The sequence below is a fragment of the Lithobates pipiens genome, unplaced genomic scaffold, assembly GCF_037356315.1.
Source record: "Lithobates pipiens isolate NorthernLeopardFrog02 unplaced genomic scaffold, aLitPip1_a1.2 Scaffold_22, whole genome shotgun sequence".
In the NCBI taxonomy this organism is placed as follows: domain Eukaryota; kingdom Metazoa; phylum Chordata; class Amphibia; order Anura; family Ranidae; genus Lithobates; species Lithobates pipiens.
The window spans coordinates 137,515,123-137,533,914 of NW_027507784.1; the positions used below are offsets into that span (position 1 = coordinate 137,515,123).

Genomic DNA, 18,792 nt, shown 5'->3' on the forward strand with positions numbered 1-18,792 from the left:
GAGATTCTTGTTGGGTGCAGGAACTGGCCCTGCTGTGAAATATTAGATCAAAAATTGTAATTACATTCCCCTGTTAAACAGGGGCATACAAATTGTGCCTTGGGTGGTGGTGGTGCCACTGTAACCTCTCACAGATACTCTTGTTGGGCGCAGGAATGTGCCCTGCTGTGAAATATTAGATCAAAAATTGTAATTACATGCCCCTGTCAAACAGAGGCAGAAAACTTGGGCCTTGGGTGGTGGTGCCCTAAACCAAAATTATTGTTGGAAACTAGCATCCTCAAGATTGCGGAGGAATAGGATAGTTAGCATAGGCAGTCTTCAAGGGATCCCACATCCATAGCCAAATAAAAAAAAAATGCATGAGTTCCCCCTCCAAGAGCATACCAGGGTCTTCGGTCCGGTATGGATTTTAAGGGGAACCCCCCACGCTGAAAAAATGCCTAAAGTCCATACCAGACCCTTATCCAAGCACATAGCCTGGCAGGTCTCAACACATGCCCTCAACATGGGGGGTGGCTGACCCCAAATCACCTTGTCCCCATGTTGATGAGGACAAGGGCCTCTTCCCGACAACCCTGGCCGTTGGAAGTTGGGGTCTGCAGGCAGGGGGCTTATCGGAATCTGGAAGCCCCATTTAACGGGGGCACCTAGATCCCCCCCCACCCTACGTGAATGAGTATGGGGTACATTGTACCCCATACTCATTCATCTAAAAAGTGTCGCTCTTTTGCCCGGTCTTCTGCCACTCTGTTCTTCTTCCGATGTTGACTCTATGCTCTCTCCTGCTCTAATGCTGGGAGCGCCACTACTACTACTTATATTGGCATGGGGCAGGGTCATCGGAAGCCTGCCTCTTATGACGTCACCACCGATCATGCTCTAGGCGGTGATGTCATAAGGGGTGGGGAATCTATGTGACCTCGCCCCATGCCAATATAAGAAGTGGCACACCGCTCACCCAGCATTAGAGCGGAAGAGAGCTTTGAGTCAACATCAGAAGAAGAACAGAGAGAGAACACAGTGGAGAAGACCCAGCAAAAGAGCGAGAAGATAGCGGAGAAGACAGCGGACAGAGGGAGAAGAACCGGAGAGGGCTAGAAGACATCAGCAGAGAGCGGAGAAGACCCGGAGAGGGGAAAAGATGTCAGCGGAAGAGGCAGAAGAGCCGGAGAGGGGAGAAGAGCTGGGAAGAGACAACGGAACTGTCTTAATAAGTTACTTTAAAAATATGTGTAGTGGGTTTTATTTTTGCCATTTTTTTAGGTGAATGGGTAGGGGTACAATGTACCGCATACTCATTCACATAAGGTGGGAGGCGGGGATCTGGGGGCCCCATTGCTAAAGGGGGCTTCCAGATTCCGATAAGCCCAATGATTGCAGACCTCAACAAGGGTTGTCGGTAAGAGGCTCTTGTCCTCATCAACAAGCACCCATCCCCCAGATTGAGGGCATGCAGCCTGGTATGGTTCAGGAGGGGGGGCAATGGGTCTGGTATGGATTTGGGGGGCCAACACCATTTTATTGGCGCTGGGGTTCCCCTGAAAATCCAGGTATGCTCTTGGAGGGGGAACCCATGCCGTTTTTTTTTTTTTTACATTGTGCGTGGAGTTCCCCTAAAGATTCATACCAGACACAGTGCCTGGCATTGTCGGGGATCAAAGTCGGATCCCTGTTCATTGAAGTCGGACGCATGTCGGACTTCAAGTCGCAGGGAAAAGTCGGATCAAAAGTGGTAGTTGTACCAGTGTGAACCCAGCCTAAATGTGAATTTTACCAAACATTTATGGTGCTGAATCAGTTACCATCATTTAAAACACCTGTCCCTCAAAGATTCACCTGTAGTAAGTTTTTTGGTGAATGTCAGGTTCACTGCTTTATAAATACACCCCTATTATAACACTTCCCTGGCATGATTTAAATGTAGGTTGTGTGAAAATGTTAGTAATTTTTGTCTCTTTCTTTCCTTTCTTCTTGCCGCATCCCCTTGCTCTCATTACAATATATCTTCTTGCTAATAAGTTCATTAGCTGAGCCCAACAACAGAAACAAAACATAACCTCAACCATTTATTAGCGAGAGGCCACAGCACAGGTATCATAGTGCAAGGATCAAAGCAGGGGCTGAATCTGTATGAGGAATTTGCAGGTAACCTGAAGGGTATCTCACATAGACTTCAGTCTGCAAATAGATGAGTCAGGAAAAAAAAGAGAACTAAAAAGGTAACATATAAAATACATACAGTATATTTAGCAAATGTATTATTAAAGCAGCAATGGTCAAAACTGAGGTACAACTGCACCAGTCCAAAAATGTAACAAATTGGTTAGATCATTATAGATGTAATGGGCTTGATCTACTGAAGCTCATAAGTGCCGGTATATGCCAGTGCATCCATGTTGCATTGGCAAGCAAACTGTATTCTCATATTTACAATACATCAGACATACATGCTAACATGCACACACATATCATAATGTACATACACTGAATTTACTAACAATTGTGGCTTGCTACGAAATATAAACTCCAAAGTCTGACTATACAGAATCTAATTGATGGCTTTTACTAAAATAACTCTGGGGGTTATTTACAAAAGGCAAATCCACTTTGCACTACAAGTCTTTGAGACAAGACAAGAGAGCCAGGTAGCAAAAGGTCTTGAGTGGTGTGAAGTGGATGGTTTGGGTGATATTTTGAGATGAGGTTGGTGAGGTATATTGGGGCAGAGATGTAGATGGCTTTCTATGTTATTATTAAGATTTTTAACTTTATTTGTTGGGTGATCAGAAGTCATTGAAAGAATTGGCAGAGGGGGTGATGGCCACTGGGCGGTTGGTATGATTGGTAATTCTGGCACCAGCATTTATGGTAGACCGATGGAGGATTGCCTTTATGAAGACAGGCCAATGAGGATCAAATTGTAATAATTGCATTGAAAGATAACAAGAGAGTGAATTAGAAGCTTAGTGGTGTTATTTCTGAAGAATTGATGAATTTTGGAAGTTTTGCAAGGGTTAAGGAGGCAGGATTTGGACTGTAAACAAAAACGTGATAGAGCTTTCAGTACTGAGAGCTTCACAGGAAAAATATCACTGCTGTGGCTATTACAAGAATGCCCATACCAACTAAAGTATATATGCTGGTATCTCCGTAAAAAGTTTCCAATAATAAACGCCTATGCATACACTGCTACAGCATTAAAGTGTATGAGTATTTTTGATCTGCTTCTTTTTTTTTGTTCATTTACATTTTATTGCTTAGTGAGTTAACAGTTGTTATTTTCTTCATTATCATTCAAACCATTGACATGAGTATGCCTTAGTACACTTTATTAGAACAGAAGACACAAAAGCAGAATTACTGGATGTTAAATGCACACACCAATTTGGACTGCACCATACACATTGAACATTAGTGTATGGTTCAGGGATCGCGTTCCCTGTGTGTAAGCCCATTATGCAAGAGCACTATATCGACTTATCCTCGTTCTTGTTCATTCCTTTTGCTAAATTAGGCAAAACGTTTAGGGACTTTACAATGTGCATTTATGTGTACCATTTGACACATTCCTAATGGATTTGTACAGCACAAACAGAACAGACCTAGGTGCAATGCAATAAGATAGTATTTTAGCTTGCACAGGACTGTATTCAGGAAAAACTGTGTATAAAATGGGTAGGGTTCCAGTGGATTTTATTTATAGTTTTCTGAACAGTACCAGCTTGGTTTTTCGGAAAGAAGAAATAAATGGCTGCACATCCAGAACTTCTGATTGCCTTTTATTTTGCTTCACAAAGATAACACCAGAAACACCAAACTGTGGTCATGTAGACGCATTTTACACATACATCTTGTGCTTAATCATTTCAGTAATGATTAAGCACAAGATGTTTGTGTATAACGCGTCTTGGTGACCACAGTTTGGTGTCTCTGGTGTTATCTTTGTGAAGCAAAATAAAAGGCAACCGGAAGTTCTAGACATGCAGGCATTTCTTTCTTCTTTCCAAGTCTCCCATGGAGGCGGGTCGGGGCTAGCACTCTGCATGATACACCAATCAGCCTTATCTTTATACACCTGGAGCAGCAGTTCTTTTACTTGTATGCTAGCTTGGCTTTTTGGCCTGCTCTGAATGGATCTGTAAGTAACTTGTCACAGGTGCCTAAATCATCAACATGGGGACAATGTGCTTTGGAGTGGGGGGCCCGCAGGGCGCCCCCCTTCCCCAAAGCACCCACCCCCCATGTTGAGGGCATGCGGCCTGGTACGGCTCAGGAGGGAGGCACCCACTTGTCCCCATCCACTTTCCTGACCGGACAGGCTGTGTGCTCGGGTTAAGGGTCTGGTATGGACTTTGGGGGGATCCCCACGCCATTTTTTTCAGCGTAAGGGTTACCCTTAAAACCCATACCAGGCGACAGGACTCGTAAGGTGTCAATCTCGCCAATGGAGGAAATTGACTTCCTTCTCTAGTCCCGTCCTACCTCAAGTCACGGTCAAAATGAACAGACTTTAGTCCATGTGGGGGCAAGCTTGTTCATTTGGAAAGTCCTGTGGTACTCCGCCAAAAGTCTGGCGGATTTTCCCGCAGACCTAGCCCGCTGGAAAAGACCGTTCTTGTGTGGCCGTGTGTGGGCAAGTCCACTCGTTCAGAAAGTCCAGCGGACCTCAGCTGCAAAGTCCGGCAGATAGTCCGATCGTGGGCATAAAGGGTCAAATAAAGCTCAATGGATAGCTGATGGGAACCCAGCTGGTACGTCTGTGAAGACACCCTGCAATACTTAGCCAAACGCTACTCCAGAAATAATCATAGGATCAAAGTAACATCAGATCCCTACTGTAGAATCCAACGGGTCTGTGTGGGCTTGCTCTAATAACATGCCTCTTGCGTAAGCGTCACTCAGAGAGAACAAAAACATCTATAGTGCAATAAAACAAATTTATTCAATATCTGCTTACAGAAAAAGTAAGATATCCACAGTAGAGATAGGAGTAGTGACACACTTGCCTCCTCACCACACTTCTGTTCTTGATGTGTGTTCTGAGGTCTCTCGCTGTCCAGTGATGTCACAGACAGAGATATAGCTATCAAGATATGGACTGATTAGTCATCCTGATTATAATATATATATATATATATATATATTTTGTTTGCACTTGGACTATTTTTTGCACTTGGTTTTACGATTTTTATTTTGCATTTGGACTATTTATTTTCAACTTTATTCATTAGTAACTTATTCACTTGGTGTTAGCAAATTTATTGTTTATTAATTTATTGAATAAGCGCACCATTATTTCTCTCTATTTACACGTATGTTAGTGCTTTGAGTACACTTTTAAGTGGTTGCAGCTGTTCATAATTTCACATAGCAGCGTGCACGTTTTTTCCCATTTGCACATATCAATGCTGTGCATTTAATAAATCCATAAAGCTATTTTACTATTTTATTAATGACAACGGTTTTATTTTAGAATGCGACACATATTGCTTTAATAAGCTACAATGATATCGAGATAAAATTAAAGTAGAATAAATCCCAACAGAATTACATTTAATTTCCTAGAGCACAGTGAATTTTAAATACCTCTTTTTAAATAAAATATTGATTTCACCTTGTTTTACCCTTTGTTGCATCTCAGAGCTGCTGATGTTTTAAAGTCTTCTCAGCCACTTCCTGTCTACAGTGCCTTGAAAAAGTATTTATACCCCTTGAAATTTTTTCACATTTTGTCATGCTACAGCCAAAAACATAAATGCATTTTATTGGGATTTTATGTGATATACCAACACTAGGTGGCACGTAATTGTGAAGTGGAAGGAAAATGATAAATGGTTTTCAAATTGTTTTACAAATAAATATCTGAAAAATATCAGAATACAAATGGCATGCATTTGTATTCAGCCACCTTTACGCTGATACCCCTAACTAAAATCTAGTGGATCCAATTGCCTAATCACCTAATTAGTAAATAGAGTCCACCTGTGAGTAATTTAATCTCAGTATAAATACAGCTGTTCTATGAAGCCCTCAGGGGATTGTTAGAGAACCTTAATGAACAAAAGCATCATGAAGGCCAAGGATCACACCAGACAGGTCGGAGATAACGTTATGGAGGAGTTTAAAGCAGGGTTAGGTTATAAAAAACATCCCAAGCTTTGAACATCTCACAGAGCACAGAAATCATCTGAAAATGCAAAGAGTATGACACAACTGCAAACCTACCAAGACACGGATGTCCATCTAATCTGACAGGCTGGGCAAGGAGAGCATTAGTTCGAGAAGCAGACAAAGAGGCCTATGGTAGCTCTAGGGGAACTGCAGAGATCCACAGGTCAGGTGGGAGAGTCTGTCCACAGGACAACTATTAGTCATGCACTCTACAAATCTGCCACTTGTGCATTGCTGTTTGATCTGTAGCTTACCGTGCCCTGAAACCTGTACCTGCTATCTTATTACCTGACTCGGCTCTGCTGACTTACCTGATATCTCCAATCCTGTTGTCAAGCAGAAATTTTCTTAGCAGAGTCAAGGCAGAGCCAAGCCACTGCCTGTTCATCTGACCCTGCTCCAGCTTGCTGCCTTACTCTGTCTGATTACCTGTGTTTGACCTGACTTGTCTCACCCTGCTCCAGCCTGCTGCTGATCCTGCACCATCCAGCTCACCAGGTCGCTGACCTGCATCTGCCTCTGCTGTCATCCGGATCCGAGTCCTTCCTGGTGGTTCATCATCCGCCCATCTGTGCCAGCTACCACAGATCTCACAGGCACACCTACCTCACTGCGCTCTTAAGGCCACTGTCCCAACTCCAGTGGCTCCTGAGCTAGGGCTGTAAGAGAGGTCTCCTCCTACAAGTCAGGCTCTACTACAAGGTACATAACATTAACAATGATCTCCTCCTAGAGAGTGTCCTTCACTTGTCTGGATATTGTTAATGTTTTTTTTTTTCTTTACCATAGAGAGGATCCTGCGATCATCCACCACTGTCCGTGGATGTCTAGGCCTTTTTATGTTGTTGTCTTGACTCACCAGCACGTTCTTCTTTCCTTAGAATGTAGTGGACTGTTGATTTGGCCACTCATAATGTTGCTGCTATCTCTCTGAGGGATTTGGTTTGTTTTTGAAGCCTTACAATGGCCTGTTTCACTTGCATGGAAAGCTCATTTGGATGCATGATGTAGGTTCACAGCAATAGATTCCAAATGCAAATACCACACTTGGAATCAACTCCAGACCTTTTACCTGCTTAATTGATGGAGCAATAATGAAGGAGTAGCCCACACCTGGCCATGATACAGCTTTTGATTCGATTGCCCAATTACTTTTGGTCCCTTGAAAAAGGGGAGGGGGTGGCTATTCTTAAGAGCTATAATTCTGAAACCCTTCCTCAGATTTGGATGTACATACCCTCAAATTAAACCTGATAGTGTGCACTCTCAGCCCATATCCATTATATAACTATAGCTTGAATATGTTTTGGTAAATACCTGAAAAAAATAAAATTGGGCCTGTGTCCAAATATATATGGACCTAACTGTATATTGGAATATCATGTATGATTTCCTTGAACGCAATATGTTACCCATAATTTTTATTAGGTAGTATATGTTTTTCTTAACATTGATTATATCGTTTGAGATTTGTTAATTGAAGTATATATATATATATTTTTTTTAAAGAGTGGAAGGAGCTGTGAGGCACTATATAATTATTATATTTGCCTTGTGGTGTGGAAACACATATCAGTGCTTGCAGTAGTTCCAGTAAATATTATACACACAGGTTTGATATTTGCGTGGAGGGTATTTCACTAAATTATTATTGGTTGTTTCTTATCTCTGGAAGTGAGACTGCAAAGTTTTGAGCCAAAAGTTTGTGATTTTTGAATCCAGGAAAACCTTGGGACCTGCCACAGACCCATGCGAACCTGAACGTTATCCCTAATATGAACTTGCTGGGCATCCGATTCCAAAGCCGTAATTTAAAAAAAATGGGGTTGCCCTTCCCCCCTTCCCCCATCCTTTGCTATGACAGCATTCAATCTTTTGGGCAGGCTTTCTACAATATTTAAGAGCGTGTCTGTAGAAATGTGTGCCCATTTAGCCAAGAGAGCATTAGTAAAGTCAAAACATGGCTAACAACCTGCTTGCAAATTCATCTCAAAGGTGTTAAAGTCAAGGCTCTGAGCAGGCTATTTGAGTTCCTCCACACCAATGTGATTTATTATGTCATTATGGGCCTTGCTTTATGCACAGGGGCACAGTCAAGCTGAAATAGATAGAAAAAGGCTTTCCCCAGACGATTGCTACAAGGATAAAATAGCACACTTGTATTAAATGTCTTTATATACTGTAACAATAACCATAGCATTCACGGGAAATCCTCAAACTAAGTAAAAGAGATGGGCATCCACATACCTATGGACATAAATGTAGCTGTGATGGTCAGGGGTCCACAAACTTTTGACAATATAGTGCAGGAATATGCAATTAGTGGACCTCCAGCTGTTGCAGAACTACATATCCCTTGAGGCATAGCAAGACTCTGACAGCCACAAGCATGACACCCAGAGGCAGAGGCATGATGGGACTTGTAGTTTTGCAGCTGTAGGTCCGCTAATTGCAGATCCCTGATATAGTGGATCTGTATTTTTCATGTGTAGCTTACAGTTAAATGCCACTAACACAATCAAGCAATATCCCAGACCAGTTTAATTACCCTCATCAATTTTATACTGCCTATTAAAGAAATATTATATTGCTAATTATATTTAATTATCAATAGAATTGACAACTTACATTGCCAGCATTTCTAGAAATTCATAGAGCTGAACTCTTCCATTCTCCACATAAGTTGGTTCTTTCTGTCTCAAATACATAGACAACTTCTGTTGGGACACGACAAATCCACACATCTGCATTAAAACAGACACATTAGGAGTTAATTTTATAGAGATCTGAGCCCAAATACACTGCCAGTTTAGAAAATAGAAGATGATATGTATTGTGAAAATATAATAGTGATCAGCGCAACTTCCTATAATTGGATAACATACACTGAAATGATTACTGTGACAATATCCTCGTGCCACTAAGTGAACAAAGAAATAAAATTAAATATAAGTGAATAGAATATACGTGAAAATTGCTGCTAGACCTTTAGTGCACACAGTGCACAAAAATGGGTATAAATATAATAGTGATCAGCACAACTTCCTATAATTGGATAACATACACTGAAATGATTACTGTGACAAAATCCATCAAAAAATGCACAAAAATCAAAATGATAACGATCGGTCAATTTCTGTGAAAGAAAGTCCTTTTCAAACAATGTGCCCAAATTCCTGTGATCTACAAATCTTGTGATCTTGTGAATTCCTGTGATCTCCTCTGCTGCCACTTCCAGCAACGTCTTCTCTCTACTTCCTCCCAACTCACCTCTACTTCCTCCCAACTCACCTCGGTGAGTTGGGAGGAAGTAGAGAGAAGACATTGCTGGAAGTGGCAGCAGAGGAGGAACCATCATATAATCGGGAGCCTGGAAAGTGGGAGACACGGGTGGAAAACCTGTAGCCGTGTCCAGCATTACCAGAAACTGCAGTGTCCTTTTGGGATCAAGAGATGGGGATCTGATCTGTCCCAGGAAGATCATTAAGGCGGTTTATATTCCTCATTGAGGTAAGAGCTCTGGGAGCATTACATTCACATGAAGATCACATATAGAAGAATCATTCATTACAAGAATTGTTTTTCGCAAGATTTGTAGTTCACAGGAATTTTGGCACATTGTTTTAAAAATAATTTCTTTCACAGCAATTAACCGATCGTTATCATTATAATTTTTGTGCATTTTTTTGATGGATTTTGTCACAGTAATCATTTCAGTGTATGTTATCCAATTATAGGAAGTTGCACTGATCACTATTATATTTATACCCATTTTTTTGTGCACTGTGTACACTAAAAGTCTAGCAGCAATTTTCACATATATTCTATTCACTTATATTTAATTGTATTTGTTTGTTCACTTAGTGGCGCAAGGGATTACACTATTTTCTATGTATTGTGAAAAGCTTTTTCATTTTTGTATTGAAAAAAAATATTACATCATTTTAAAAACTGTGGGATATAGGTTAACCGCTTACCGACTGGCTCCTGTACTTATAGGTTGGCAGAATGGCACAGCTGGGCAAAGTAACATACCTGTACGGTACTTTGAATTTCCCGCCATGCACGCGCACCCATGCTGCTGGCGGCACGCATGCCTGCCGTGAGCTCCATGACCGTGCTCGAGGAACCCGCAGACTCGATGTCCACCAGGTGCCCGCAATCATGTCACGGAGCTGATGCCGCTTTCAAATGCAGCGTTTCCCCCTATTCTGCCTAGTGGCAGGACACTGATTGTCTACTCCCTGTCATCAGAAGCAGCAATCAGTGTCATGTCACTGCTAGCCTGACCCCCCCCCCCCCCCCACAGTTAGAATCACTCCCCAGGACACACTTAACCCTCCCCCGCCCCTAGTGGTTAAACCCTTCACTGCCAGTGACATTTTTACAGTAATCAATACAATTTTATAGCATTGATCGCTGTATTAATGCCAATGGTCCCAAAAATGGGTCAAAATTGTCCGATGTGTCCACCATAATGTCGCAGTCACAATAAAAATCGCTGATTGCAGCCATTACTAGTTAAAGTGGTTGTAAACCCTTACAAACCACTTTGACCTACAGGTAAGCCTAGATTAATGCTTACCTGTAGGTCCAAGCAATATCTCCTAAACCTATATGGTTTAGGAGATATTTGCCCGAAAACGGGCACCGCTGTCTATGGCGCATGCGCCGTAGACAGCGGCGCGCAGGCGCACTGAGCGCGGCATTTCCAAGAATGGAGCTGCCGCGCGTGTCGACTCCCGTGCGCATGCGCGGGAGTGACGTCATCGCGGCTTCGCCGAATGACAGCGGCGGAGCTGCGCGACCCCACCAACAAGATGGATGCGGCGGACTACAGGGGACAGCGGCGACTTCGCTGGCTCCTGTGTCAGGTAAGTGACACATAATGGGCTACTATGCGATGCATAGTAGTCCATTATGCTTTGCCTTTGCAGGGAATGAAAGAGGAAGTAAACTCATCAGGGTTTACTTCCTCTTTAAAACAATATATTAATAAAAATGCCATAAATCTATCCCCTATTTTGTAGATGCTATAACTTTTGTTCAAACCAATCAATAAACGCTTATTGCGATTTTTTTCCCAAAAATATGTCAAAGAATATGTATCGGCCTAAACTGAGGAAAAAAAATGTTTTTATATATTTTTGGGGGATATTTATTATAGCAAAAAGTAAAAAATAATGTGTTTTTTTCAAAATTGTCGCTCTTTTTTTGCTTATAGCGCAAAAAATTAAAACTGCAGAGGTGATCAAATACCACCAAAAGAAAGCTCTATTTGTGAGGAAAAATTTACGTCAATTTTGTTTGGGAGCCATGCCGCACGACAGCGCAATTGTCAGTTAAAACAACGCAGTGCCAAATCGCAAAAAGTGCTCTTGTCTTTGGCCAGCAAAATGGTCCGGGGCTTAAGTGGTTAAATAGTTTGCATGCTCCTTATACAATGCTTGGTGTGCATTTTAGGTGCATTCATATTGCATTCAGTTTTGTAATATGAAGGTAAGGCATCCTTGTTCCAATCCGAGGGATCAATGGCCTGAAATTGCATTCCTGCCCAGATGCTTTTTAAATGGCCTAGCAATATAGTAACTTTTTAACTGTTAGCCAGTTTGTTATATAGGAAGGTAATATAGAAAGAAAAACACCAAACAATTTCCTTTTGCAGAAAAGTTGAAAATGTATAAAGTTCAAATTATTACAATGTTAATGAACAGTAAAGAAGTCTACGTTAGCATGAATGAAGATCAAAAAATAGTTACATCTGCTTTTAATCTTATGTATAATTTAATAGGGAAGGCAATGTTTGCACAATGTAATTGGTATAGCTCTGCTGTGTGCGCAGAAGGATGTCAAACAGAAGAAGATCTATAGTTGCTGACATTAAATGACTTAAGCTGGTCAGCTGTTCGGGATAGGAAGCTAAAAAAACAGTTTGGAGCAAATTTCAAAGCCTGGATATTAAACACGACAGCACAGACAATTTAATCAAATACCTTTCCATGAACACATATTCTTTGAAAGCTTGACAGAAGCATCAGTAAATTTTGATTTGTAGATGGAGCACAGAATAATGTGATGCAGAAAATGCGGGTCTTCTGCAGTTCCTGGAACTTCTGTAACAGGGCTCCAAGAGACAAGTGGGTTCATATCGCAAATTCCATTTACTTAGGGCTGATGCATACTGGATGTTTTAACCACTTTCAGACCAGACCATTTTGCTGGCTTAAGACCAGACCACTTTTTGCGATTCGGCACTGCGTTGCTTTAACTGACAATTGCGCAGTCGTGCGACGTGGCTCCCAAACAAAATTGACGTCCTTTTTTTCCCACAATAGAGCTTTCTTTTGGTGGTATTTGATCACCTCTGCGGTTTTTATTTTTTGCGCTATAAACAAAAATAATAAATATCCCCCAAAAATATATAAAAAAATATTTTTTTCCTCAGTTTAGACCAATACGTATTCTTCTACATATTTTTGGTAAAAAAAATCGCAATAAGCGATTATTGATTGGTTTGCGCAATATTTATAGTGTTTACAAACTAGGGGATAGTTTTATGGCATTTTTTTTTAATAATTTTTTTTTCTAGTAATGGCGGCGATCAGCATTTTTTTTATTTATTTGTTTTTTATTTTTTTGTGGCTGCGACATTATGGCGGACACATCGGACATTTTTGACACATTTTTGGGACCATTGTCATTTATACAGCAATCAGTGCTATACAAATGCACTGATTCCTGTGTAAATGACACTGGCAGTGAAGGGGTTAACCAGGGGGTGGCATTGTAGGGGTTAATTGTTCCTAGGGGCGTGTTACTAACTGTGGGGGGCTGGGCTTTGTGTTAGTGAACACTGATCTCTGCTCCAATCACATGGAGCAGAGATCAGCATCACTTGTTGCTAGGCAGAACGGGGAGATGCTGTTTACAATGGCATCTCCCCGTTCAGCCTCCCCGTGAGACGATCGCGGGTATCCCCGATGACACGCGATGGCAGGGCGGCATAGGCATTTAGAGGCAGAAAGAAAAAACTAGGGCCAGCACATTCAGGAGAGAAGTGTTTCAGCTGTAAAACCATTTTAACGCTCCTAAAGGCGTATAAATGTGTGTAAACATGGCTATCAGCGCTTAGGCCCCTTTAACCACATTTAGCCATGGGGGCTTCAACAATTGGATGTGCACATTTATGAGAATCGAGAAATTGACTGTCTTTATAGGAAGTTCACAGTGTCCTTTGTTTTTTTCTGCTGCGTATGTAGATATGCTTACCCTTTTTGGTTGCAGCAATGCAGGAGACATCTCACGGACCTCACTGCAGTTCTAGAGCTCCAACCCAAAATATAACAATAGAATACATATAAGTTAATTGTGGACAGATATTGTGTCTAATCTAATGCCGCACATGGATCAATTGTCAAGGAACCAGAGGAGGGAAAGGAATAAGTGCATATTGCTTTATTTGTAAAAGGTGTAAATATTTGATTTTGTATGTAATATTGTGTTAAAACATGACATTACATGTTTTAGATCATTTTTTTTCTCTTTCTTTTTCAGAAAAAAATCCTGCATACCTATTGGAAATCTCTGTGGGATTGTATCCAACAGGACCTCATGGCCAAGGAAAAAGTGTCTAGAAGTGAGCTCCAGCACCCCAAAAAGAAGCATATCTATAGCCAGCAGCTAGAATTTCTTCACGGTCTATAATGTCAAACAAAAGACAGCAAGTATGTTCTATTTGTGTTAGAGTTGAATATAAGGTAATTTTTTTATATATATTTTTAGTCACGATTATTGTATTCTTTAATACATTTTTTGTTTTTAATTTCTGCTATTTTTTTTTAATTATATATTTTTTTAAATGTTCTACTTTTTTGTCATTTTTAAACTGTTGAATTTTTTATTTTATTTTATAACACTTGTTATCTTTTAAAAAAAAAATTTTTTTTTTAAATCAAGTTTATTTTTTTTTATTTTTTTTAAGGACCATATCCAACATGCTATTATAGGCAAGGGAGGAGGAGTTCGAGGAGTAAGAGCTGGTGAAGGACGTTTCATTGCATGTGTTCACATATTCTCCACTCAGACGCACTGAACTTTATATATATTTATATTTTTGTAAATATTTTATTATATCTTTTCATGTGACAACACTGAAGAAATGACACTTTGCTACAATGTAAAGTAGTGAGTGTTCAGCTTGTATAACAGTGTATATTTGCTGTCCCCTAAAAAAAACTCAACACACGGCCTTTTATGTCTAAACTGCTGGCATCAAAAGTGAGTACATCCCTAAGTGAAAATGTCCAAATTAAGCCCAATTAGCCATTTTCCCTCCCCAGTCTTATGTGACTCACTAGTGTTACAAGGTCTTAGGTGTGAATGGGTAGCAGGTGTGTTAAATATGGTGTTATCGCTCTCACTCTCTCATACTGGTCACTGGAAGTTCAACATGGCACCTCATGGCAAAGAACTCTTTGAGGATCTGAAAAAAATAAAAATAAAATAATTGTTGCTCTACATAAAGATGACCTGGGCTATAAGAAGATTGCCAAGACCCTGAAACTGAGCTGCAGCATGGTGGCCAAGACCATACAGAGGTTTAACAGAACAGGTTCCACTCAGAACAGGCTTCACCATGGTCAACCAAAGAACTTCCATGCACATTCTCAGCATCAGGTAGTCTTTGGGAAATAGACTTATGAGCACTGCCAGCATTGCTGCAGAAGTTGAAGGGGTGGGGGGTCAGCCTGTCAGTGCTCAGATCATACACCACACACTGCATCAAATTGGTCTGCATGGCTTTTGTCCCAGAAGGAATCCTCCTCTAAAGATAATGCACGAGAAAGAAAGAAACAGTTTACTAAAGACAAGCAGACTAAGGACGTGGATTACTGGAATCATGTTCTGTGGTTTGTTGAGACCAAGATAAACGTATTTGGTTTAGATGGTGTCAAGTGCGTGTGGCGGCAACCAGGTGAGGAGTACAAAGACACGTCCTGCCTACAGTCAAGCATGGTGGCGGGAGTATCGTGGTCTGGGGCTATATGAGTGCTGCTGGCACTGGGAAGCTACAGTTAATTGAAGAAACCATGAATGCCAACATGTACTGTGACATACTGAAGCAGAGCATGATCCCCTCCCTTTGGAGACTGGGCCGCAGGGCAGCATTTCAACATAATGACCCCAAACACACCTCCAAGATGATCACTGCCTTGCTAAAGAAGCTGAGGGTAAAGGTGATGAACTCCATGGCCACCGCGACCATCTCCTATTCATGCGTCCAGCCCCAGAGGCTCTAATAGGCTTCAAAATAGGGTGGGCTCGGGTCGCAGAGCATGCGACTGGAGCCCGCCCAAGTGGGTTATAACAGCGAATTAATATTTGCTGTTGAAACACTGATCCTCAATGCGGCCAATCAGAAGCGGGTGTGAGACCCGTTTTCCAATTGGTTGAAAAGAGATGACTCCCGATTGGATGTTGGTGATGGAGGGAGAAAATGGAAGCCACCACTGTGGAGAGCAGGAGAATGGTAAGCCACCACTGATGGAGAGCAGGAGAACGGGAGGCCGTCGCCGACCAACCGAGGGGGGAGATGGGGTGGTTGACATACTGTTTGCTGCCCCCATAACATTTTTCACCCAGCCACCACTGCTCCTGGGTAATGTCATTGATCAAATAGGGTCAGTGATGTCAGCTTATTCCTTTGTTTAAATAGCGCTGCTATTAAATGAATGCTGTCGGGTGGCTATCTGGCTTAACAACCACTGACAGTAAGAATGCTATCATATATGTTAGCGGCAAAAATATTGCTTCTACATATGACATTCAGCTCCTGCCAAAAGAGCAAAAAGTCCAGTGTTCAGAGAAATACGCAAACAGCCAAAGTTGAACCTTGAGCTCATCCCTAATGTAAAACGGTTCAGGATGGCAAAAAAAAATGTTTAAGTGTAAATGTGATAACTTCCTCCCTCTCAATAGGTTCATGTATATTGTGAATAGATCATTCCAAAATTTCTTCCAATCCATGCCTCAAAAACAGATATTGTGCTTTCAAGAATTCTCTTCAATAGTGCTCTACCATCATGAGCGCCACATTTCTCATTCACCAACTCCCAATGGCAATAGAAGGCCTCTCTCGCCTTTGGTAAGTACTCCAAAGATGTCTTCTTTCCCCACTCTCCCACAAATTTGAAGCTAGCAGTACCTCCTAGACATGTGCATTCGTTTTCGTCCGAATGCATTTTCGTCCGAATTTCAGGTATTTTCGTTTTCGTTTTGACAAACGATAACGAAAGTGCAGATTCCGAAAAACGAAAGATCCGACATAAATAAATGCTTTTTTTCGTTTTCGTTGTCACAACAGTTCGATATAGAATAGGAGATTCGACGTGACTCCATATGTCTATTGAACCTGTGGTCGAATGTGCCTAAGTTTCGTTTACCTCTATTAGTCCTATTATATAGAAAAGCTTCGACAGAGAGTAAATATTCGACATAGAGAGAACAGAATCGACAGAGAGAAACGATACTGGAATTGGGTGGGGGAAGTAAATTAAAAAAAAATAATGATAATATTCGACGGGATCGTTGCACGTTTATAATAATATTCGACGAGATCGTTGCACGTTTATAATAATATTCGACGGGATCGTCGCAACTATACGACACTGCAATCGTACATTTCGGCAATCGAATGCTCCGCCTATAGGCTATATAGTTTAGCAGCTCCATCGAATCTTCTTTATCCATTCGACAGATACCATAAGCCTTCCAAGACAGATTCGACCGTAATTCATGTGGATTTTCGGACGAATGCAATTTTTGCACGAAAAACGAAATAAATAAAAACGAATTTCGGGAGTAACTAAATAAATAAAATTTACGGACGAAAACGAAAAAACGAAACGAAATATTCTAGTCTGCACATGTCTAGTACCTCCATTCCATGGGCAAACAGCAGAGAAGCAAAGGCGTAATATAGTGTAGTATTCATTGAAATATGTATTAAAACCAATCCAAAAATATTGCACTTACATTCTTTGGTGCTTTAGGTAAGCAACAACACAGACAGCCTTTCAATTTACAAAATGCCGATCTGCCGAGCCGGCGTGCTTTCCACTGGTCAGGAAGTGATGCGGGTCATCCACGAGATGTGATGTAGTTAGTGGCGACTGCCTAGCCTCAATGCTTTTCACAGAAAGTGTGTCATCAGGAAGCTTCCTGACAATGCACTTCCTGCTAAATGCATTTATTTACTAGCCAGGAATTCCCGGTCATATACAGCAAATAAATCAGCTAAGATAGTTAAAAAAAACTGTGTGGGTTTCTCCGATATATATATATATATATATATATATATATATATATATATATATACCAGGTCATTCAGGTCTGGATTTAAAGGGGGAACTCTATAGAAATACAAAAAAAGTTGGTGCAGCATCCCCCCAATTTCCATACCAGATCGTTAGAGTCTGGTATGGATTTTAAAGGGAAATCCCATGCAAAAATCATGAAAAAAATGTAGAGATCCCCACAAAAATCCACAGCAGACCCTTATGGAAACATACAACCTGGAAGGCCAGGAAAGTAGTATATGAGTAAGCAACCACCTCCTCCTGAACCATACCTGGCCACATACACTAAACATGGGAAAGTGACTTTACAGGGTAACCTCGCCCCATGTTGATGAGGACAAGGGCTTCTTCCCCATAATCCTGATCTGGTGGTTGTGGGGTCTGCAGGTAGGGGGGATTATTGGAATCTGGAAGCCCACTTTTAAAAGAGGGTACGACCCAGATACCAGCCCCCCATGTGAGTGAGTAAGAGGTACCTGCACATGAGAGGTTTTGAGGATGATAGCTAAGTATTAACAAAGGGGTGGGGGTCTTCTGGGTGACGTCCTTACCCAAATATGAGCATGACCATTTAGGATAACGGTCTGGTATAGATGAACCACTTTGTTTACAAAAAAAATGTAAAGCATTCAAAGCTGTCATGTATGGCAATTTAAACAGCATTTCTTTTTTTAAGTATCAGTTTTATTGTAGTAGATTGTTATCATACAGGTGTGTCACTTCATAGGCAGGTTAAGGATACTCCCCAGGTGTGCTTTTTAAATGAATTTTAATGTTGCTCCTTAAGCATTATCAAAAAGCACTGGTCCCCACGAAACATGATTAAAAAAAAAAAAATGATGTTGGTACATGTCCTTGAGGGCAGTGCCAAGACCCCCATGTAATTTGGCTCCCATTGAATTCAATGGGGGGTTTGGATTCAGCAACGGAGCCCAGGTAATGTTGGCTCATCCCTAGTCACTATGAGGGAATACATATATTTCTTATTTGAATATATTTATAGACATTTGTTTCTTTGCTATAAATGATGCTGTTGTGCATGCTCAATCATGTCACTTCAGTTTTTACAAACAACCTCCAGCTCTAATTTTTTACTCTAAATTGGTGAAAACCTAGCTGTCTGAAGATATTTTTTGCTGCACATGGGAATTAAAATTAACCTGTGAGCTTCATGCATAAATAACTCCTATAGAATAAACAAATGTGCAGAGATGACTATCAGACCCCAGAACAGGGTTTTGTGATACTGATGTAATACTAT

The 18,792-nt window shown here is 41.0% G+C and overlaps 1 protein-coding gene across 6 annotated transcripts in view; it reads right to left on the reverse strand.

Annotated features, from left to right (window-relative positions):
• LOC143924194 (uncharacterized) overlaps nucleotides 1-18,792 on the reverse strand; it is a 491,712-nt gene that overhangs the window by 121,308 nt on the left and 351,612 nt on the right. For all 6 annotated transcript variants that reach the window (XM_077448346.1, XM_077448344.1, XM_077448348.1 and 3 more), the window contains one exon: nucleotides 8,803-8,918. In XM_077448346.1, the coding sequence (XP_077304472.1) occupies nucleotides 8,803-8,918 (116 nt within the window). The remainder of the gene's footprint in view (nucleotides 1-8,802; nucleotides 8,919-18,792) is intronic.